Genomic DNA, 24,209 nt, shown 5'->3' with positions numbered 1-24,209 from the left:
ACGGCACGTACAATGGATTCTATCTGGGTCATTTTTGATAGATTGACCAAGAGTGTTAATTTCATTCCGATTTCCGAAAGTATATCAGCCAAGAAGTTGGACGACGTTTACATTCGGGAGGTGGTGGTTCACCACGGGGTGTCGGTTTCGGTGGTTTCTGATCGAGACGTTCGTTTTACCTCCAGGTTTTGGAGGAAGTTTCATGAGTATTTGGGTACTCAGCTGCATTTTAGTACATCATACCACCCCCATACCGATGGACAGAGTGAGCGGACAATTCAGACGCTCAAAGATATGCTCAGTGCGTATGTGCTAGATTTTAACGGGAGTTGGGATACTTATCTTAACTGGCGGAGTTCTCCTACAACAACAGTTATCATCCCAGTATTAATCGACCACCTTTCGAGATGTTGTAAGGAAGGAAGTGTAGGACCCAACTTTGTTGGGACGAGGTCGGACATCGGGTCATGGAGAGTACTAAAGTAGTGCTCATAACCACCGGGTTGATACAACATGTGCGTGACAGGTTGCGGATCACACAAAGTCAACAGAAGAGTTATGTTGACTGACGTCATTCGGATCTCGAGTTCCAAGTGGGGGATTTAGTGCTTTTGAATGGAAGGGTGTTATCTGATTTCAAAAGTGGGGGAAGCTAGGTCCCCGGTTTATCAGTCTATTCAGGATTATCGCCCGGGTTGGCAAGGTTGCATACCGATTGGAGTTACCTGAAGAGATTAGTCAGATACACAACACTTTCCATGTCTCTCAGTTACGGAAGTGTTTAGCCGATGATTCTGTGGTGATTCCTTTGGACGACATTCAGGTCGATGAGTGCCTGAATTATATAGAGAGACCGATTGCTTTTCTCGACAGAAAGACAAAGACTCTGCGCAATAAAGTGGTGAACTTGGTGAAGGTGCAGTGGCAACATCGGAGAGGTTCTAAGTGGACGTGGGAGCTAGACGACGAGATGAGAGAGCATTACCCCAAGTTATTTGCGGAGATGGACTTTGAGGACGAAGACTGATTCTTGTAGGGGAGAGTTGTAACACCTAGATCCCGAGGTACTTTATATTTTTTCAATTTTGGTATTTTAAGGTTCACCACGACGTGGCGGGGAGGCACAACAACGTGACAATTCAAGTTCAGTTTGCGTATTTCATTTAAGCCGCCATGGCGTGGCAACTGGCAAGTAACAAACCCTATTTTTCTGGGTTTTTCTCCCTATTTAAAGGAATAAGGAGGCTAGGGTTTGCCTACCCTCAACCTCTTTGAGATCTGAGAAACCCTAAATTCCTTCCTCTCTTATTTTGAGCCCTTTTGGTGTTCTTTGAATCCTTTGAAGGAAGAAAGAATAAGAAGTTAGCTAAGATTCAGCAAGCTAGTCCTCATCCTTTGTGTTGGCACTCTTATGGACCTTTGTTAGTGTCCAAGACTCGATTTTTATCATGATAGGTTGCTAGATCTTATTTTTTGTCCCTAAATTTTCATGTTCTTGTGGGTTGGAGTGATGGGATCTCATAAATAAAATTGTTGGCAAAATTAGACGTTACAGGAAATCCTACTATGATTCAAACAATCTTGTTGATAAAGTTGCAACAAAATTTGATAAATCCAAGATTTTACATAAAAAAATCAGCACATGGATGTTAAAAGTTCAATTTTTTTGAATATTTGTCGACTTTGTAACACTTTTTATACAATACCACCCAAACAAGGCTTTCAATTCATGTAAGTTACATACTTACATAATATACTCGAGAGCTGTGTCTATATATTTCTAATTTCTTGATGATTTTGGCTGGAAATCAAGACTTTGGTAACAGAAAACATCCCAACAATTTCAAATCCATCGCGCTCTAAATGCCCCACTAAGTTAAAGATAACCAAATTCAAATTGCTTATTTATTCTCAATATGATATGTGGCGGAGCAAATATAATGGACCCATGCATTGAAATCTTCAGAAGGCTCGACGATGAGTGAGCCTTTTCCATGGTTCTTAAGACCAAGTGGTAGTGGCGGAACTTGAATATTTAATTTGGGGGCCGAAAGTATTAGAAACTAAAATTATTGTTCTTATAGATAAAAAAACCAATTTTTTCAGAACATAAAGACCAAAAATACATAGGAGAAAAATTACAACTCATCCTGACAACCTTTAAGGTCTTTAAATTCATAAATTATTGACTTTGAATCAATAATTTCAACAATTTCTCTTTCTATATAAACCACCAAGTTGTTTGCGAGAAATTCATCTGAAATCTTATTGCGAATATGGTTCTTGAATATTTTCATTGCTGAAAATCCCCTCTCTGTTGTTGCGGTAGAAACTGAAAGTGTCAAGATTAACCGAACCACTCTATCAAGCAAATAATACGCCTCACATTTATGAGTTTCCACAAGACCTTTGCATAGGTCAACAATAGTTGATACACCACTTAGCATGAGATTCTTTGTATGAATCTCATTTTGTCCTTTTTAGACTCATCGCGTGACTCATCAACCATGACATAAAAGTATAAATCCTCCACTTCACTAAGAATATGCTTTTGAACTTTATTTGCAATAATACTAAGAATTTCTTTTTGAATATCTCCATAAGTAAACTTTGAATTATAAAGAGCTTTCTCTAATACAATATTTGCAACTTCATCATTATAAGATGCTAGAAGTTTTAATAGTTGAAGAAAATTACCTCGATTTTTGGAAGCAAGAGTTTCATCATGTCCTCGTAAAGCACAATCTTGGAATGTCAACCAATGAATTGTGTCAACTGAAGCTTTTAATCGTAAATGGTTCTTTAATATGTGCGCTTCATTTTGCTTCACTGTGATATTTTCAATGTGTGTTGCTTGGTTCATCAAGTTTTCAACGAATGCAACAACATTTCTACGTTGTGAACAACCAATGTGCTTCAAGAATGAACAATTTTTCTCGTCGTTATCTTTTTTCCAATTGTCAAATCTTTTAATAGTAAATTCATCGTAACCATGACACACACTTGATTTATCGTTAACTATATAACAAATAAAACAATAAGAAGTATTTGTTGTTGGAGAATACTCTAACCTCTTAGGGAAAATGTTGAACCAAGAATATTGGAATCTACGAGGATGTTTCTTTGAACCTTTAGCATGATACTCTTTAAAGACGATTTGGAAAGGTCATAAAGTCATATAAGCCGTGTTACTTGTTTCCTTAAATTAACCAGATAATCCCACATTTGTTTTCATTTAGCGGGATCTATTTCTAGATGCTTAAGATCCACTTCATTAGGATTTGATTTTGTAGCTTCGGAAATATCATTCTCGTGTTGATTTTTAAGTTCTTGCGGTTGCAACACACTTGTTGAAGCTTTGTGACGTTTACTCTTCTGCTTTTCATTATGAGTTTCTTTATCATCAACCTTTCTTTTGAAAAAAGAATGACAAATGGACCATATGGTTTGTCGAAAATCGTCACTTTGGTTCAAAAAGTTTTGGACTAGCACCATCGGTCCAAAACTTTGGCTTTATTGTGAGTTTGGTCCCAAAAAATCTAAAAACTTAAAATAACAAATTTACCGCTTTTATTTTGATTATTCAATTTAATTTCATTACAATAATTAAAAAAAGAAAACAAAAATATCACCCTCCCCCCTCCCCCCCTTTCTCACCCCACCATCTCTCTTTCTCCTACAACAAAAATAAACACTTTTTAGATGACTTCTTTGCTGGAATCACCACCCTCTCGCCGGAAGCCAACGTATCGCTTGAGCCACTACCCTCTTCAGAGCCTCTCACCGAAGCACTTTCCACTTAGGCACCTCTCTCATTCTCCATCTATTTTCTTTCAAATATGCAAATACTAACTCCGTCGGCTCTCTCTCTCTCCATCTCTATCTCTCTCAGATCTATGCCATTAAAGGTAGTGTTTCAGATCTACGTATGTATGTCCGGTGGCAACAAGGAACTCTAACATTGTAACATGATCGAAGGGGATTTCTGTTAGTCACAGAAGGAGCGAGGGTTTCAGAAAGTGGTGTTATCATCAGAGTCGTTGTTTGAAGATGACCGACGGTGACAAAACACAAGCTCTTCGAATCTCGATTTGTTTTCTATGGTAGTGGGAATCGATTAGGGAATATGAGGGTTTTTCTAAAAGGGTTTTCCTGATCGGAGGTTGGTGGTGGCAGAGACGATGGGGGGTGAAGATGAAAACCCTAATCAGAGTGTTCATGGGGTTTGAAAGATTTTTAAATTGGAGGGTTTCTTTTGATCTTTTCTAGAAAATCGAGTGTGTTTTTGTATTTGATGGAAAAACGATGGTGGTGGTGGTGGTGAATTGTGGAAATGGTGGTTTTGACATTTGGTGGTGGTATAGACTGGCGGTGGTGGTGACATTCATATATCAACATATATTTCAAGGAGGCAACGAAATGGGTAGCATCGATGAAGTCAACACCGTAAAATTGAGGGTTTTCATATCAGAGGTTTTCCAGGATGTGGTGGTGGTGGTGACCTATGGTGGTAGTATGGACTGGCGGTGGTGGTGTTTATATTTTCCGGCGGTAGTGGTGTTTATATAATTTTTTTCTGGCGCTAGTAGTATTTATATTTTGAGTGTTTGAGTGTGTGTAATGTAGAGAGAGAGAGAGAGAGAGAGAGAGAGAGAAAGGGGAGGGTAGGGGTAGATAACACAACACGATCTTTCTTTTTTTCCTTTTTAGTTATTAAATATAGAAAAAATAGAAAATGAAAATACAAAGGGCAAACTCATCATTTCAGAAAAATTTAAAATAAATCGGACCAAACTCGCAACAAAATCAAAATTTTAGACCGATGGTGTTAGTCCAAAACTCTTTGGACCAAAGTGACAATTTTCGACAAACCACAATCACCATTTTTACAATTTTTGTCAAAAAGAATAAATAGTTTTTATCTTTCCCATGAAATTGTATAAGTTTTAAGATTGTATCTATAAAAATCAAAATCAAATCATATAGTTAAGTTCACACATAACTAAAGGGATATATTTTACCCTACATAGAAGTTTGACAGAAGCAAGGCTCATCATCTCATGAACCATCAAGCCAAATTCACACATAAATGGAGAGTCAATCAGTCAACTAAGGTCATTCTAGACAAACATGAGCAAAAATCTGCAACAATTCATATAACATGTGAAATCATGCTCCTAAAGGTCCCAAAAACAAGCAAATCAGTAATTTGAAGCAACTAAAGCAGAGATTCAATTTGAAAATTCAATAAAAATCAAATGCTTGACATTCATTATGAAGATAAAAACTAGAAGGGAGATGGAGAAAAAAGAAGAGAGAAATGGATAGGAGAAAGAAATAGAGGAACATACCTGATTGATTTAGTGATTCCAACAATGAAGAGAGGTGGAATGGTCAGCGATGATTGTTCATAGGGAGGTGGTCCAGTCATCCAATGTACTGAGCGGACAACGAAGGACGGGGCAAGGGTTAGAGTCAATGGAATGTTAATGCGATTTTGACTTCTGGTTTGAGTGTTTAACTTCTGGTTCAGATTATTGGAGAGCGCGGGGGGGGGGGGGGGGGTGGACAACCCAAATATCACACTATTAGGCCTAATATGTATAAAAATTAATAGGCTATGAACTACTTCTAACCAAAACTTCAGAGGGGGGGGGGGGGGGGGCAACTCTTTTTGGCCCTTATAATGCTCCTCCCCTGCCAGGTGGTGCTAGTGGAATGTAATGTTGGTGATTTTAGTATTATCAAAATATTTTAATATAGTTAGTATTACTATCGAGACACACTGAGTTTAGTTACCTATCTGAGACCGGAGGTACGGGGTGCACATTCGGAGTGATAAATGTGAACTCAGGAATATGGGGGTCCGAGGTAACACCCATGGGGACAGGGTTCCAAGGGGCAGCACCCCTTACGGGGATTCCGACATATGTTTTCCCGCCAAAATCTGGTAATTACATCATGATTATGTATTGGTTGTTTCCCCTTTATAACCACTATTAACCACCATATTCGATGTATGAAAGGAAGATGGAAATTACATGCAAAGGTGAAAACTTTCATATACCCGAAATCTGATTCCTTTTTGCATCTCTATGTCTCTTCAAAATTCGCAAATCACAATAGGTAATATGCATTTCTAATTCTGATTAGGCCTATAATTAGAACTGAAGTTCTTGGATTATCCCACTTCTGAATTCGTGTACCCCCAGACAATAAAGTGAATTACATATTTTGAAAAGCGATACAATTACAATCCTTGAAACATCCAAGTCAATTAGTATTTGAAATCACTAAATTCTAACATGCAGTCACAACATCATATTTAAGAGTCCTGATACAGAGATTAAGATCAATGGTTGTTTTTCCAAATTCATAATCCTTTGCAAAAAATTGGATGTTTTTAAAAGGTTTTGCTAAATCAGGGTGATATAAGTAGTGCCCGTTGCCTACGAACTTATATTCTAATTTATGTTTTGAATCGCTTAACTTATATTTATTTTCTATTTAGTATTTACAACTTTTTTTAAATGACGTTCTTCCTTTTTTTTTCTCAAAATAAATTTGCTTTAAATGTCGTTCTCCTGTCAAAACAAATTATTAAAAATCTTGTTTCCGTTCTTAAATTCGCTACTAATAATGTAATTAATCGGGAGCCTAGCACCGTTACCAACCATAATGAATTTAGAATTACACGGAGTTAAGAAAAACATGTTACCTTGGTTAAAAGACATGTCCGAGATCGCTCCGGTGTCCATGTAAAATTTATTGTCTTGAGGTGGTTGAACCGAGATAACTTGAAAAACCGAGCTTAAATCAATTAATTGTTGAGGTTGCACGTCTGGGCCACCAAAAAAATTGCCAGGCTGATTTTGAAGCTTGACCGAATGTTGTGGGCCTAATGTTGTTCACTGTTGACTGCCCAATAAGGGTCTGGTGGGCCGGCGGTAATGCAACAGGCATGAAATGGACTGGTATCGAACTTGAGCGAGCAAGGAAAAAAGGTAACAACGAATGGGTGATTGGAGGTGGGATAGAAATATGCAGTGGAGAGTGGAGATGTAGCTTGCTGCGGACCAATCGATTGGAAAGCAGAAGCATTTGGATGTCCATTTGATAACCAATACGAGAATAACTTGGAACAACCCCATAATTATTAAATGCAGCAGAATTGGTCCCTAATATTCTTGCAAATTGTGTTTGAGTCCCCAAATTATTTAGTACAAAATTATTAGTTTCGGTAGACATATTTTCTGCAAAATTGTTTTCAATACCATTATTTAAGCTAGAAGCATCCCTACTATTATTATGATGTTTCTTTCACTTATTTTTCAATTTACCGGGATATGTTGAAACAGAATAAAGTGTTGTGTTGGAGTTCGTAGTGTCCGTTAGGGAGTCCGAGTTTTCTTCACGAGCTTCATGTAGAGGGAGCATATTTCTCGCTTCCAAAAAATAAAGGAAATGCTTTGAGTTCGTGATAACGTCAATGATGCTATGATAGGATGGTGAGAGTTGTCGTAAAATTTGCTTAATGAATTCAATTTCGGTTATTGGCGAGTCAACATCCGAAAGGGCATCTATAATATTCTTGAGAGTATGAAAATAATATGTGATGGATGAAGCACCTTTCTTAGTATTGTGAAATTGGTCTTGTAACTAAAGCATACAAGACATTTTCTTGTTGAGAAAGAACTCATCAAACTTGTCCGATAAATCCTTGGTGGTGCAATTGTCATTAGAGATTATTTATAGCATATTCGGATCACACGTGGAGTAGAACGAAGACTTGACACGGGATTCAATGGACTCTCAATCTTCATCGTTATCACTTGCGGGTTTGGATTTACCATTAATGCGGCCAACAACTTTTGCACATTTGCAAATATCAAGAAAGATACGATGCCATAACTTGTATTTGGAAATATCAACAGTCAATTTGAAACTAAATTGAGCATAAACATTGGTAACCACATATACTAGTTGATGAGAAACGGGCATGATGTTGTACGATGAAGCCGGTGTAGCGATGATCCCGGAAAATAGAAAAATAACCTGAAATAAAAGAACGTAACAATGGTTAGAGTGCTTACCGCATGTAGAGGTAATTATGTGTATATTAGTGACAACAAACAATGTGCATATTGCCTCCAATTTCATTTATCTGTAATTTGAAGATAATTATGTAGGCATTTTCATTGTAACAAAACTCGGATAAACTATGGCTTCTTGTATTAGTGTTATATTTAACAATAGGACGCTACATACACAATGAGAGATGTGTATTATATACTTATAGTTCATTGCGATATCAATGTATTTTACTTTTGCTATTGATTTTCCACTCTTTGCTGTTACGACACCATGGTCGTACCAACGTAATATGATGCCACTCATTAGAACAGTTTCTAAATCTACACTTATTCTCAGCCTACTACTCTCTTGAGTAACGACGGTGGATTGTTCCAGGTGGTGGTGGCTTCGTTTATGTTACTATTAAGATATCGATCCAGAAGGACCCCAACATTGAGGTGGCCAAACGCTAAGACCCAACCACTGGGGGTATTACTAAGCGAATGGTAGAGTTGTATGAAATGAAACCTTTTTAAATCAATACTTTTCATTTAAACCCCTAGCTTATGAAAAACCTTTTAATTTAGGGAAAATGACTTGTCAATGTAATTATCTTTTCATTTTGTTCATGTTTAGTCAAAAAAAAAAAAAATTCACATTTGACCATTTAACTTGGTAAAATGACTAAATGCATATAAAAAAAAGTTGTCAAAATGTGAACAATTTTTTTTTAGAAATTTCTCAAGACTTTTTTATAATTTATTTCAACATTTTTAAGATATTATTTTTTAACTTTTTTTATACTTTCATATAATTTTCATACAATTGCTTTTAAACTATGTATTTTCTAAATGTTTTAAACATTTCTTACAAGTTTTTAATTTTTTTTTTTTAAATTTTCATACAACTTTTTTATAACTTTCTTACAACTCTTTCTAAAAAAAAAATCGATGTTTTAAAAACGTTTCATCGATTTTATATAACAATTTAATATTTTTTTATAACATTTTAAAATACTTTCATTAAATACAAGTTTAGAACGTATTATTAAAAAAATTATAAAGTTTATAAACTTCTAATTAAAAAGCATAAAAAAGTTGTAATAATTTTAATACATTTACATTATAATTTTTTTTTGTTTTTATTATCTGCCACGTACAACATATACATGTATGTTAGTTATAACAAACAATGTGTATATTGCCTCCGATTTCAATTATCAGTAATTTGAAGATAATTATGTAGGCATTTTCATTGTAGCGAAACTCGGATAAATAATGATTTCTTGTACAAGTGTTATATTTAACAACAGTGTTATATTTAACAATAGGACGCTACATACACAATAAGAGATGTGCATTATAGACTTATAGTTCATTGCAATATCAATGTCTTTTACTTTTGCTATTGATTTTCCACTATTTGCTAATGTTACGACACCATGGTTGTACCAACGTAATCTGATGTCACTCATTAGAACCGTCTTTAGATCTACGCTTCTTCTCAGCCTACTACTCTCTTGAGAAACGGCGATGGATTGTTCCGGGTGGTGCCTTCGTTTATGTTACTATTAAGATATCGATCCAGAAGGTTCTCAACATTGAGGTGGCCAAACGCTAAGACGCAGCCACTGGGGGAATTACTAAACGAATGGTATAGTCGTATGAAATGAAACCTTTTTAAACCTATACCTTTCATTTAAACCCTTATGTCACGGACCGAGTTTCTGGAAAATTTTACGATTATCTAGAGAACTCTGGAGCGATCAAGTATACTCGAGAAGTCTCCGGAGAGATCAAGAATGCTCTACGGGACCCTGGAAGATACTAGAATATTATAGATGTCCGTGGAACAAAGGAGAACGATCCGGAATAATCAAGAAGGCACTAGACGAAGCTAGAACGACCCGGAAGACTTTGGAACGATCTAGAACACGCTAGATCATACAAGAATGATTTGGATAATGTCGGGACGACCTAGAGATTTCTAGAACATCGTAGACAAGTATACCATATTCTAGAGTCTTGTAAAATCCATGTATATAATAGGAAGAGTCTTGATTAGTCAAGAATGATCGGGACCTAGAAACTTCAATTTGAGGAGGTGTAAGGTTCCTATAAATAGGGAGAAGGGCTCATTTGCCCAAACCATCGAGAAGTTTCCTTGTAAAGAAGTTAAGTTATATAATAGAAGCTTTCTTGAAGTGTCCCTTGTCGTAACTCTTGCTTCCTAAGTTCGTTAGTACATCTAGATCGTCGAAGTTAGCCTGACTTAGTCGGAGAAGCACTAAGTGGCACACGGTATTGACTAGTTTAAAAGAGTCATCCCGTGACACTTAGCTTATGAAAAACCTTTTAATTTAGGGAAAATATTTTGTCAATGTAATTACATTTTAATTTTTTTCCACGTTTAGGAAACTTTTTTTATGTATACATTTGATTATTTAACTTATTAAAATGACTAAATGTATACAAAAAAAAGTTGCCTAAATGTGAACAATTTTTTTTAGAAATTTCTTAAGACTTTTTATAATTTATTACAACATTTTTAAGATATGTTTTTGAATTTTTTTATACTTTCATATAATTTTCATACAATTGCTTTTAAACAAAGTATTTTCTAAATGTTTCAAATATTTTTTTATTTTATTTTTTTACATTTTCATACAACTTTTTTATAACTTTCATACAACTCTTTCTAAATTTTTTTTAGACATTTTTAAATCGTTTCATAGATTTTATATTTAATACATTTTTTATAACATTTTAAAATACTTTCATTAAATAATACAAGTTTAGAACATTTTATTAAAAAAATTATAAAGTTTATAAACCTCTAATTAAAAAGCATAAAAAAATTGTAATAGTTTTAATACATTTACATTATAATTTTCTTTTTTGTTTTTTTATCTGCCACATACAACATATACATGTATGTTAGTGATAACAAACAATGTCTATATTGCCTCCAATTTCATTTATCTGTAATTTGAAGATAATTATGTAGGCATTTTTCATTGTAGCCAAACTCGGATAAATTATGGCTTCTTGTACAAGTGTTATATTTAACAATAATGTTATATTTAACAATAGGACGCTACATACAATATGAGAGATGTGTATTATAGACTTATAGTTCATTGCAATATCAATGTCTTTTACTTTTACTATTGATTTTCCGCTCTTTGCTAATGTTATGACACCATCGCCGTACCAATATAATCCGATGCCACTCATTAGAACCGTCTCTAGATCTACGCTTCTTCTCAGCCTACTACTCTCTTGAGCAACGACAGTGGATTGTTCCGGGTGGTGATGGTGGCTTCTTTATGTTACTATTAATATATCGATCCAGAAGGACCTCAACATTGAGGTGGCCAAACGTTAAGACCCAGCCACCGGGGGAATTACTAAACGAATAGTAGAGTCGTATGAAATGAAATCTTTTTAAACCCATACTTTTCATTTAAACCCCTAGCTTATGAAAAACCTTTTAATTTAGGGAAAATTACTTGTCAATATAATTATCTTTTTTCATTTTGTTCACGTTTACGCAACTTTTTTTATACACATTTGACTATTTATTTTGTTAAAATGACTAAATGTATACAATTTTTTTTTTCCTAAATGTGAACAATTTTTTTTTAAAATTTCTTAAGACTTTATTATAATTTGTTACTTCACTTTTAAGATATTTCTTTCTTATATGTTTTTCTAATACAATGTGTTAAACTTTGTTTATATTTTTTTTTTACTTTTTTTATACTTTCATATAATTTTCATAGAATTGCTTTTAAACCATGTATTTTCTAAATGTTTTGAACTTTTCTTACAAGTTTTTTTTTAATACAATTTTTTTATAACTTTTATACAACTCTTTCATTATTTTTTTCGACATCTTTAAAACGTTTCATCGATTATATATAACAATTTAATACTTTCTTATAACATTTTAAAATAGTTTCATTAAATACAAGTTTAAAACGTTTTATTAAAAAAAAGTATGAAGTTATATAAACTTCTAATTAAAAAGCATAAAAAAGTTGTAATAATTTTAATACATTTACATGAAAATATCGCTTGGAAAAATAATACAAAACAAATATGAAAAATAAAATCTCTATTAAAAGTGAGAAAAATTACTTATCAGGATAATTAACTTTTTGTTTTGTTTACATTTAGACAATTTCTGTTTTTTTTATATATATTTGACCATTTAACATGTTAAATGTATTCACATGTTACTATTGTTATTTGCGATAACCAATGACAATGCTAATATATAAACACATTTAAGAAGTCAAATAGTCAAATATTTATTAAAAAAAATTGCATAAATATGAACATAACAAAAAAATTGATTACTTTAAAGGTTAATGTCATAAAAGTCTTTAAGTTTTCAAGAAATTGTTGGTTTTACCCTTTTATGACTTTAAGTTTTCAAGAAATTGTTGGTTTTACAATTTTATGACTTTTGGGTTCAATAAAGTCAAATATTTGATTTAATTTTTTCACTTATGCCCTTTTAACAGTTTGGCCGGTAACATGTACATATGGCACGCCATGTAGACGCAGCATGTGCTGACTAACGGCTGGCGTAAATTGTTTCCTTTTAAAAGGGAAGGCACAGAGAGGAGGAAACTGCTTGAAGTGAGAATCGAACCCACGCCATCAGGTACTTCAGGCAACAGCCTTAATCACAAGGCTAAACGAAATTTGATGCTTTAATGCCTAACTTATTATATACAATGTATACTATGTTGAAAGATTTAATTATTATTATTATTATTATTATTATTATTATTATTATTATTATTGAATGTGTAAATACTTAATAAACATTTTTATATCCTTGTAAATGTTTTTGTACCTTTATAAATACAAAATATGTAAAAATACATTTTTATATGTATAAATACGTTTTTTATATGCATAAAATGTTTTTCATACTTTTAAATATACATAATATGTAGAAATACATTTTTATATAGATATGTTTTTCATAAATAAGTTTTTATATTCATATATATATATATATATATATATATATATTACTTGTATAAAAGTGATTTTATACATTTATAAACGAATTCTATACACGCATAAAAAATCATATGTGATTTATACAATATAGACCATACTAATAGGTATTTTCGTATTTTTATGTATATGATTTTTTTATATGAAAAAATACATATTTATACCTATTAAATAAGAATAAATATTTTTTTAATTTATTAGTATGTTTTTAAATATTTAAATACACCTTTTAGAATATACATACACTTTCAAATATATAAATACGCACTTAAATATATAAATTCGTTTTTAAACATATAAAAACCTTTAAAATATATTTATACATTTGAAAACATAAGTTTTAGCTTTAAAAATCTATTTATACATTGAAATATATATATATATATATATATATATATATATATATATATATATATAATATGAATAAAAAATAATAAGAAGAATAAATAATAATAATAATAATAATAATAACCATAATAGTAATAATATTCAAAATAATAATCAAAATAATTAAAATAATAATCAAATATTAATATTATTAACAATTAGTATGTTAGATTATATTTAAATTCACAAAATGACTCCACGCGTAGCGGAAATATGTATGTTTTTAATAGTTTTAGGCAGAAGGGGTGTTGGGTTGGATTCTTGCATCTTTATTTCTTCCTCTAAGCGAGTTTTTTAAATAAAGGTGCACATTCAGCGTCTACGTCAACCAAAATTGCACAATCAGCACATGACATGTCATCTGTTCAGGTTACCGACAGGTGACCCTTAAACCGGTTAGAAGGGCAAAATTGCAAAACTTAAACATAATATCCGATTTTAATGAACCGAAAAGTCCCAAAAGGGTCAAACCAACAACTTCTTGAAACCTTAAGGTTTTTTTTTTTTTTTTTTTTTTTTTTTTTTTTTAATTTTTAATTTTTTTTAACATTACCCTTACTTTAATAAGTCATTTTCCCTTTAATTCAACTGCTACATATTTTTCTTTACATCTTTATCATTTACAAATTAACTTTACTATTCTGCATACATAACAAAAAAATACATATTCTTTTTTACTACTTATAAATCATTTAAAAGATATTGTCTTAAGTTAAAGAGTATTTTTAAAAAAGGTGCCCAATCTCATTTATGGTCAAACATAAATTCACAATAGTTAACTAAGGATATATGAATAAAACAAACATTCAACATACCCGAATGACTAAGGTAATGTAAAAATATTTTTTTTGTTGTAATTTTTATTTCATGAAATAAACTTTTATCAAATAAAGATACATCGATAACAAAATTACACTTAACATATCTAAGTATCTAGGCTACCTCAGTAACAACACAACTAACCAGTGCTACCTAATGCCAAACCAAGATCGTTTCTTAGTCAAATGCTTAATTCTACTCAAGTTTTTACCAAAAGTCAAACTGGTCAAAAGTCAACGGTCGAAGTCAACTTAGTGGACCACCATGTCGTGGTGAACTCTAGGCCACGCTTCCGCCAAGTTTAGAAAAGATAGTCGAGATACAAAGCACCGCCACGTCGTGGGCCTTCCTTGTCCACGTCGTGGTCTCTAACAGAATGCATTTTTCTTTATTAAGAGCTTAATCCATAAAGACCAATACTCAAAACATCAGATATGGTACCTAATAGCTTCATAATGGATAAAGTTTTCAACTTTATCCATTAGGATGCTCCAAGCAACCAAGATCTAGACTTTAAGTCTCAAAGGGACCAAAAATGCATCATTCTTAACTTAATCCATTAAGTCAAAGTCTCCAACCTTCAGATATGGATTAACATGATGTTTAGATGGATAAAATTTCCAACTTTATCCATAATAATGCCACAAACTTTCAAGATCTAAACTTTAATACTCCAAAATAACCTAAAGGGCCAATATAACTTGCATGGATTAAAGGGAAGGCAAAAGTGTTGGATTAGGTGTCTAAGCCCATAACTATAATTGGTATGTACTTGAATTGATAGCAGCACAGTCCTTTTGGGTTGCCCTCAAACCTAACAACTGGACAAGAAAATTATGAAAGGAGAGATATTGATTTATTATAAGATTAATAAATTGATATAAATGATTTAATAATATGTTAAAAGATTAATATATTAATTAGAAATCATTATGTTTAATTAATAGTTAGCCAGAAATTAATCAGAATTAATTTTGGGGTTAAAAGTATTAATTATAAAGTGTAGGGACTAGTTTGCAATTATCTAATAGATGAGTGGAAGGCTCCAGAACCTCCTTGGAAGGAGGTGGACGAAATCTATAGGGGAAACCCTAAGGATTTCGTCCAAGGGGCTTTGGATAAGGCCTTTGGATTAGCTTAGGCCCCAAGCAAAGGAGTATTAGGGTTTTCCCTAAACCCTAGATCCCTCAACTATATAAGGAGCCTCCCAGCTCCTAAATTCGGCCACTCCTTCTTTGGTGAAACCCTAGGGCCGATTTTGCATACTCTCTCTCTTTCCTTCAAGTTTCCTTCTTGCTAGTTCTTGGGTGTGATTCCATTAGAGGCATTACATTTGTGGTGCTAGGCTTCCAAGAAGATCAAGTTCAAGAGGATTATCAATTGTTTACTATAACAATTGAAAGGTATGTAACTCTTAAACCCTAGTTAGTTATTTTCGAAAATAGCCTCTCTCCTCTAGGGTTCTTGTTTGCAATTCAAAGTTATATGTTCAATAGTTAAAACATAGATCCAAAGTAGGTTGCATGTGAACTTAGGAATTGTTTTTCTAGTTTATTTGTTTTACCTAAAACCCATCAGTGGTATCAGAGCCATTGTTTGTTTTAAATTGAATTGCTATAATAGTTGAATTGCAAATTAGGGTTTATAGCCATTAAACCCTAAAGGCCAAAATTTTCTTTTTTAGGGTTTTTGGTTCAAAGGGTTTTTTGAAAAAACCTACCCTCCATGAACCCTAATCGAAATTAGGGTTAGGGTTTTGGAATACCCTAGCCTCCTCCCTTGAATTTTGAAATTTGCTTGTTATTTTAGGGTTTTATCTTATTTTGGATAATTATTACTTGATTGGATAATTATTGCCTAATTGGATAATTGAGAAAAATAAGGAAATTATCCTTTACCCTAATTTTCGAAATCTAGAGGGATAAGGATTAGGATTAAATTAATTGTTTAATTTGATTAGATAATCCTTACAAGATTTAATAGATTAATTAAAAGTTAATTAATAGATAATTATTAAATCTAGTTATTTGGTTTATTTTAAATTTAAATTAATAGTTTAATTTTTCGAAATTTATATATAAACCTTAAAGTTTTAAAAAGTTTAAAACACACCTTATATATGTATTATAATTAAAAGTTTAATATTATATATGTATAAGAATATGGTCAGTCAAATCGCTAGTATGCCTCATTCACGAAGCTAGTCTATAAGGGGGTATAAGGAAACTGCCTATAAAATGGTAGTTGAATGGGTGTCCACTCTCACCCACTGCTTCCTTGATTAGTGGAGGGTCGTTAGCAGAACGGGTTTGATAGGACAACTACATCTCATTAAAAGTATAATGTTATTAAAGAAAGTACTAGAACATTATTTTACAAAATCCCAACTCTAGTTACTTTAGGAAAAATGTGAAAAGTATGCTAATCCATGAAATTGCACATTATGATTTATTGGTCGTTAGTGGAGCGTGTGTGGTTAACCAGCACACTAAAAGGCACCAATAAAGAGTAGTAATGGGTATCTCATAATTGTCATTTTGATGGAGCGTGTGTGGTTTACCAGCACATCAATAGTTAATGATAAAGACAATGAGGTTACCAAGCACATTTGCATGGTTATTCACATCTTGTTTGTGATCCTCGGCATCCCAGTCACAAATAGAAGAGCATAATCTGAGATTAAAACATGCCATTGAATAGTTTCAATGTATCTCAAAAGAATTAGGAATTTCACTTCGTTTATTTCGTTAAATGGTGGAATTGGTGAATCGTCATTCACCTACCTTTATGAAATTTACACTTGGATCTCGGCATCCCATTTCTAAGTTGTGAATCTTCATAGTTGGATCCTAACCTTAATATTATATCTTTGGGTTATTATATTGAGGTATCTTGAGATCTAACTAAAACTTTCTTTCTTTTCAGATGTCTACTCCTGGAAACACTTCTGCTTCATCATCCTCCAACCACAACTTCTCTTTGCTCAACATTTGCTCCAAAGTCGTTATGGATGGCTCTAACTATAACGATTGGATGCGTAACATCAAGATGACGCTTCGATTTGAGGACAAAGAATATGTCCTTGAAAAGGAGCTCAAAGAGCTTGATGAGTCTAAAGCTACTCCTGAAGAATATGCTGCCTACAAGAAACATTATGATGATGCTACCAAAGTGGCATGCATCATGGTCGCAACCATGTCCCCAGAACTGCAGAGGTACTATGAGGACTACTGGCCCTTTGAGATGAACAAGGACCTTATGGAAAAGTACCATAAGCGAGCTCGTCAAGAAAAGTTTGAAGTAGTCAAGTCGCTCATGGCTTGCAAGATGAAAGAAGGGGAGTCGGTTGTGTCTCATGTGCAAAGAATGCAACGCTAGATAGAGCGTTTGGTCAAGCTCAACATTCACTTTGATGAGGAATTGGCCATTGACATGGTCTTGAACTCATTACCTGATTGTTATGGTCAGTTTATTCTAACTTACCATTTGAACAACATTGAGCAGACACTGGCCCAATTGCACAACTTGTTGCAGACAGCTGAAGCAGGGATGAAGGGTAAAAGTATAGCCTCCACTCCTGCAAGTGCCCATGTCTTGGCTATTGGACAGGAAAAGGGGAAAAAGAGGAAAGGTCCTCCTAAGCAATACTGGAAGAACAAGGCTCAAGCTGGGTCATCTAGTAATGGCCCAAAGGCTAAGCCCAATGCTACCATTCCCCATGTTTCTGATCCAAAAGATGCAGATTGCTTTTATTGCAATGACAAAGGGCACTAGAAGAGAAGCTGCCCAAAATATCCGCAGGATATCAAAGATGGCAAAGTGAAGCCATCTTCAGCAGGTATTTACACTATTTCTTCTAATAACTCATTATCTTCTCGTTCATGGGTCATTGATACAAGATGTGGTTTTCACATCTGTTCTGATTTATAGAGGCTAAAAGAAAGTGGGGAGATAGAGCGAGGAAGGATAAACTTGATCATGGGAAACAAGAAGTCTTCACCAGCGACCAAGATCGGAGTTTATTAACTTTTGCTTAGTAATGATGTTAGATTAGATTTATTAAATTGTTGCTATTCGTCTGAGATGACGATAAACATTATTTCATTTCATGCATTGTTCAGACAAGGTTTTAAATATTCTTTTAATGATTTGAATGGTTCAATTTCTGTTTATAAGAATGGTGTTTTTGTATTTGAAGCTTTGCCTTGTGATGGTGTGTATGAAACAGTGACTTGTGTTGATAGCTTAGGAAATAGTGTATTTAATATTGACTTGTCTAATAGTGTAGACAAGGCATGCTTGTGGCATTGTCGTCTTGGACACATTAACAAGAAACGCATAGCCCAACTCCAAAAGGATGGAGTGTTGGAATTATTTGACCTAAAATCAGATGATATGTGTGAATCTTGTCTTTTGGGAAAGATGACAAAATCACCATTCACTGGGTCTTGTGAAAGAGGTGAAGGTCTGTTGGATCTCATACACACAGATGTATGTGGGCCCTTCAGATCAACTACAAGGGATGCTAATCGATTCTATGTGACTTTCACTGATGATTATAGCAGATATGGCTATATCTACTTAATCAAACATAAGTCAGAAACCTTTGAAAAGTTCAAAGAGTTTAAGCATGAGGTCGAAAATCAATTGGGCAGGAAGATAAAGGTACTTAGATCCGATAGAGGCGTGGAGTATCTTAGTATCGAGTTCAACGACTATCTGAAAGAATGTGGGATAGTCTCACAATTAACTCCTCCTAGGACACCACAGTTAAATGGTGTAGCTGAGAGGCGTAATCGAACCTTGTTAGACATGGTTCGTTCTATGAGTCGTGCTTCGCTTCCTATTCACTTCTGGGGGTATGCCTTAGAGACAACCGCCCACATCCTCAATCTTTTCCCTACAAAGAAGGTTGCCAAAACACCTCACGAAATGTGGACGGGGAAAGTTCCCTCGTTAGCACATATTAAAGTCTGGGGTTGTGAAGCTTTCGTAAGACGGGAGACTCACGACAAGCTAGCAGCTAGAAGTGAGAAATGTGTTTTCATTGGTTACAAAAAGCAGTGTTTTGGATATTTGTTCTACAGACCTAGTGAAAACGTGGTCTTTGTAGCACGAAGAGGAGTCTTTCTAGAAAGAGAGCTCATATTCAAAGAGGACAGTGGGAGCACCATTGACCTTGAAGAAATTCAAGAGTTAGCCAATGAAGGAACCTTAGATGACACTAGCACTCAACCAGAGGAAACAGTTCCTGTTGAACCAGTTGATAACTCATTACCTCTTCGAAGATCCACTAGGGTGAGTGTGCCACCTGAGTTGTATGGTTTTCATATTACTTCAGATGGTGACACATTCATCAGTGATAGGACACTGGTAAATTTAGATGAACCAGTTACTTATAAGGAAGCAATGGCAGGCCCAGAGGCTTCCAAGTGGAAAGAGGCAATGGACAGCGAGATTAAGTCCATGTATGACAACCAAGTTTGGAATTTGGTTGATAGTGCACCAGGTCGTAAGACAGTTAGGTGCAAATGGATCTTCAAGAAGAAGACAGACATGGATGGAAATGTACACACATTCAAGGCTCGATTGGTTGCAAAAGGTTTCACTCAAATCCCAGGGGTTGACTATGATGAGACCTTTTCGCTAGTAGCTAAGATTAAATCTATTAGGATATTGCTCGCCATAGCTGCCTTTCATGACTATGAAATCTGGCAGATGGATGTCAAGACTGCTTTCCTTAACGGGAAGTTGGCTGAGGATGTTTACATGAATCAGCCAGAGGGTTTTGTTGATGCAAAGTTTCCCAATAGAGTGTGCAAGCTTGAGAAATCCATTTATGGATTGAAACAAGCATCTCGCAGCTGGAATCTTTGCTTCCATGAGAAAGTCAAAGAGTTTGGTTTCTCTAGAAGTGAAGATGAGTTTTGTGTGTATATCAAGGCTAGTGGGAGTATAGTAACTTTTCTGGTGTTATATGTCGATGACATATTACTCATTGGTAACGACGTTCCAACCTTGAAAGATGTTAAGTCTTGGCTTGGAAAGTGTTTTGCCATGAAAGACCTTGGAGAAGCTGCCTATATTCTTGGGATTAGAATATTGAGAGATAGAAAGAAGAGACTAATTGGACTTAGTCAGAGCACATACTTGGATAAGGTACTAAAGAGGTTTAGTATGGAAAATTCCAAGAAGGGAGAGCTACCTATCCAAAGCAATACCAAATTGAGTAAGACTCAATGCCCGAGTACAGATGAGGAAATAGCAGACATGAGTCGTGTACCTTATGCTTCCGCTGTCGGATCGATCATGTACGCTATGACATGTACTCGCCCTGATGTGGCATTTGCTTTGAGCATGGTCAGTCGCTATCAGGGAAACCCAGGTAGAGCTCATTGGATATCGGTTAAGAATATACTCAAGTATTTGCGAAGAACAAAGGACTGGGTCCTTGTACTTGGTGGCAATGATACTTTGAGAGTAGATGGTTACCGTGATGCCAGTTTTCAAACGGATAGAGATAACTTCCGTTCTCAATCTGGCTGGGTATTTTTACTGAATGGAGGAGCGGTTACTTAGAAGAGTTCCAAGAAAGATACGGTGGCTGATTCTACTTGTGAATCAGAGTACATAGCAGCGAGTGAAGCGTCGAAAGAAGCAGCTTGGTTAAGGAACTTCATCGGAGATCTGGGAGTTGTTCCTACCATCCAGGAGCCTATGGAACTGTTCTGCGATAATGAAGGAGCGGTTGCCTTGACAAAGGAACCAAGAGATCATGGTAAAACCAGACATATCGACAGGAAGTACCATTTTATCAGACATAGAGTAGAAGAAGGCCATCTTGTAGTAAAGAGGGTGTCATCTGAAGATAACCCAGCAGATCCCCTCACAAAGGGTCTGATTAGGGCTAAGTATATTCAGCATGCTCGGAGCATGGGACTTAAAGATGATATTAGTTTTAGTAGTTAGATTAGTTTTGTTCTGAAACTTGTGACAAAGTAAATGTAATTGACTTTTGGTGATTAAATAATAAATTATTATTTATAAGTTTGGTTACTGCCTTTTGTCGATTGTTTGTTATTGTGTTTCATATTTTGCATGTTTTACTTCCCGAATAATTTGATTATTCAAACTCCACAGTCGCTCGTACTTTTGGAAGTAAGTAGTGAATTAAGACTGTCATGAACTGGATTGTAGATTGTCTAAGGATAGACATGGCAATAAAATTGCTGCAACGTTCATGAGTACTCATAAATTGAGATTTGAGTATTGGATAAACCCTCGCTCAGAGTATCACTTCATGGAATTCATCACGAGTAATACTGAGACGATAATATCTTATAATCTTGAAACGAAGATATATGAGTTGTAATTTACAAAGTCGGTTATACATTGGTGATACGAAAACGCATCAGTAACTTGGTGTTATAAAACGTATTGTCATGTATAATTTGATGAGTAAAAGATACAAGCATATGAGTCAACGTTTATTCGTTCCTTTTGCCCTAACCGAAAAAGCGATATATGTGGGCCCCTCGATGATTTGGTGTTGACTTATGTGCTGGGCCCAGCCAGGACTAAATTGATGTGTTCAATTAGAAGTCCTACATCATCACAAATCAGAAATCGGGAAACATAGATTCTGGACAAAGAGGTTGATTTCGTTCCATGTCTTATGTCTGGGGATATCTTGCAGAACGAAGGATTATATGATCACTTATCTAAGGCCACGTAACTGACTGGGTCAGAGTTCAGCAGCAGCTTTTGGAAGCTACAATTTGCTGGTCAAATTTAGAAGGCATACTAGCAATTATAGTTACAGACTTATCCAAGTGGGAGACTGTTGGATTAGGTGTCTAAGCCCATAACTATAATTGGTATGTACTTGAATTGATAGCAGCACAGTCCTTTTGGGTTTCCCTCAAACCTAGCAACTGGACAAGGAAATTATGAAAGGAGAGATATTGATTTATTATAAGATTAATAAATTGATATAAATGATTTATTAATATGTTAAAAGATTAATATATTAATTAGAAATCATTATGTTTAATTAATAGTTAGCCAGAAATTAATCATAATTAATTTTGGGGTTAAAAGTATTAATTATAAAGTGCAGGGACTAGTTTGCAATTATCTAATAGATGAGTGGAAGGCTCCAGAACCTCCTTGGAAGGAGGTGGACGAAATCTATAGGGGAAACCCTAAGGATTTCGTCCAAGGGGCTTTGGATAAGGCCTTTGGATTAGCTTAGGCCCCAAGCAAAGGAGTATTAGGGTTTTCCCTAAACCCTAGATCCCTCAACTATATAAGGAGCCTCCCAGCTCCTAAATTCGGCCACTCCTTCTTTGGTGAAACCCTAGGGCCAATTTTGCATACTCTCTCTCTTTCCTTCAAGTTTCCTTCTTGCTAGTTCTTGGGTGTGATTCCATTAGAGGCATTACATTTGTGGTGCTAGGCTTCCAAGAAGATCAAGTTCAAGAGGATTATCAATTGTTTACTATAACAATTGAAAGGTATGTAACTCTTAAACCCTAGTTAGTTATTTTCGAAAATAGCCTATCTCCTCTAGGGTTCTTGTTTGCAATTCAAAGTTATATGTTCAATAGTTAAAACATAGATCCAAAGTAGGTTGCATGTGAACTTAGGAATTGTTTTTCTAGTTTATTTGTTTTACCTAAAACCCATCAAAAAGATCATAACTTTCCTAGTCCATGAGGTCCAAAAAGCATTTCCCACTGATCAAAAGATGTTGGAGTCCACTCAACTCCAAGATCACCCATAAAATGGACCACAAGTGCCAAAACCCACAAATGACAAGATCTAAAGAATCAAAGAGCAAGATATGATCTTTATACTAAATATAGTCTAGAAATAGAGTGACTTTGATGGATCCATACTTTAAACAACATTCCTTGCAACCAAAAGAACGTTCTTGATCTTCAAGCTTTATCAAAACACCACCAAAAACATCCAAAAGAGGTCCAAAGAGAGAGGAGGAGCTTAATGCATGAAGGGAGGCTAGGGTTTGGTAAAAAGAGGGTTTCTTCATGCAATGGAGGTTGGAAAATGACCTAAAACAAGGGGTTGAAGCCCTTAAATACGAGTCAAACCCTAATTTTATGGGCTTGGGCTACACAACGCGCCACACCGTGGAGAACTCATCTCCACGCCGTGGTGAACTCATTTTTTTCAAAATTCACTTCAGTTTCAAACAACCATAACTTCTTCGTTTCAACTTCGTTTTCAATAATCGTTATATGCACACAAATGTATCGACAAGCCCCACAATTCTATCTAATTACTTTTGACTAAAAACATGCCGAACTAAAATTCATTAATTCGTTCAAGAAGTTCAAAATATTTGTAACATCCAAATTTTCAAGACCAAAAATTTTGTTTTTAATTAAATAACTTATAAATCAGTTTACTGAAAAACATCAATGATTCATATCATTTCATAAAACCTTAGTCACATGTCTCAAAACCATAACATAATATAGTAATAATGTCATAGTACAATCCCATGGATCTCAAAATGCGGAAATCATATGTGTGCGATGCGCTGCTACCGTGCCGGCTCCTTCCCCTTCGCTGAAGAGGTACCTGAAACAAAACTGAAAACTGTAAGCACGAAGCTTAGTGAGTTCCCCCATCATACCACATACCATACAACATACATACTTCCAGACAATTCTGGGGTGACTGACCTACCCATGTCAAGCCATTCTGGGGTGCTTGACTTACCCAGGTCAAGCCATTTTGGGGTGATTGACTTACCCAGGTCAAGCCATTCTGGGGCGCTTGACTTACCCATGTCAAGCCATTCTGGGGTGCTTGACTTACCCATCGGTTTATCTCAACCGACTACTGGGGACTATTTCACCCCTA

General features: G+C 34.7%; 1 protein-coding gene across 1 annotated transcript; it reads right to left on the bottom strand.

Moving 5' to 3' along the window:
• Positions 1–2,440: 2,440 nt before the first annotated feature.
• LOC145163346 (uncharacterized) lies at positions 2,441–3,138 on the bottom strand. Its single transcript, XM_079082183.1, has 2 exons — positions 3,072–3,138; positions 2,441–3,018 (listed from the first exon to the last, which is right to left on the bottom strand). The coding sequence occupies exons 1-2, from the start codon at positions 3,136–3,138 to the stop codon at positions 2,441–2,443; spliced, it is 645 nt and encodes a 214-aa protein (XP_078938309.1).
• Positions 3,139–24,209: the final 21,071 nt, after the last annotated feature.

The sequence above is a fragment of the Lactuca virosa genome, chromosome 3, assembly GCF_052849685.1.
Source record: "Lactuca virosa cultivar CGN04683 chromosome 3, Lactuca_virosa_CGN04683_v6, whole genome shotgun sequence".
NCBI lineage: Eukaryota > Viridiplantae > Streptophyta > Magnoliopsida > Asterales > Asteraceae > Lactuca > Lactuca virosa.
Note: the sequence above shows the minus strand (reverse complement) of the source record. Positions and strands in the feature narration are given on the sequence as shown.

What these genes read in the sequence shown, in the direction of transcription:
- LOC145163346 (XM_079082183.1), bottom strand. Translation starts at nt 3,138, where the DNA reads ATGCTAAAGGTTCAAAGAAACATCCTCGTAGATTCCAATATTCTTGGT. An exon ending in TTCAACATTTTCCCTAAGAG is followed by an intron (nt 3,019 to 3,071) that starts GTTAGAGTATTC and finishes TTTGTTATATAG; the next exon opens with TTAACGATAAATCAAGTGTG.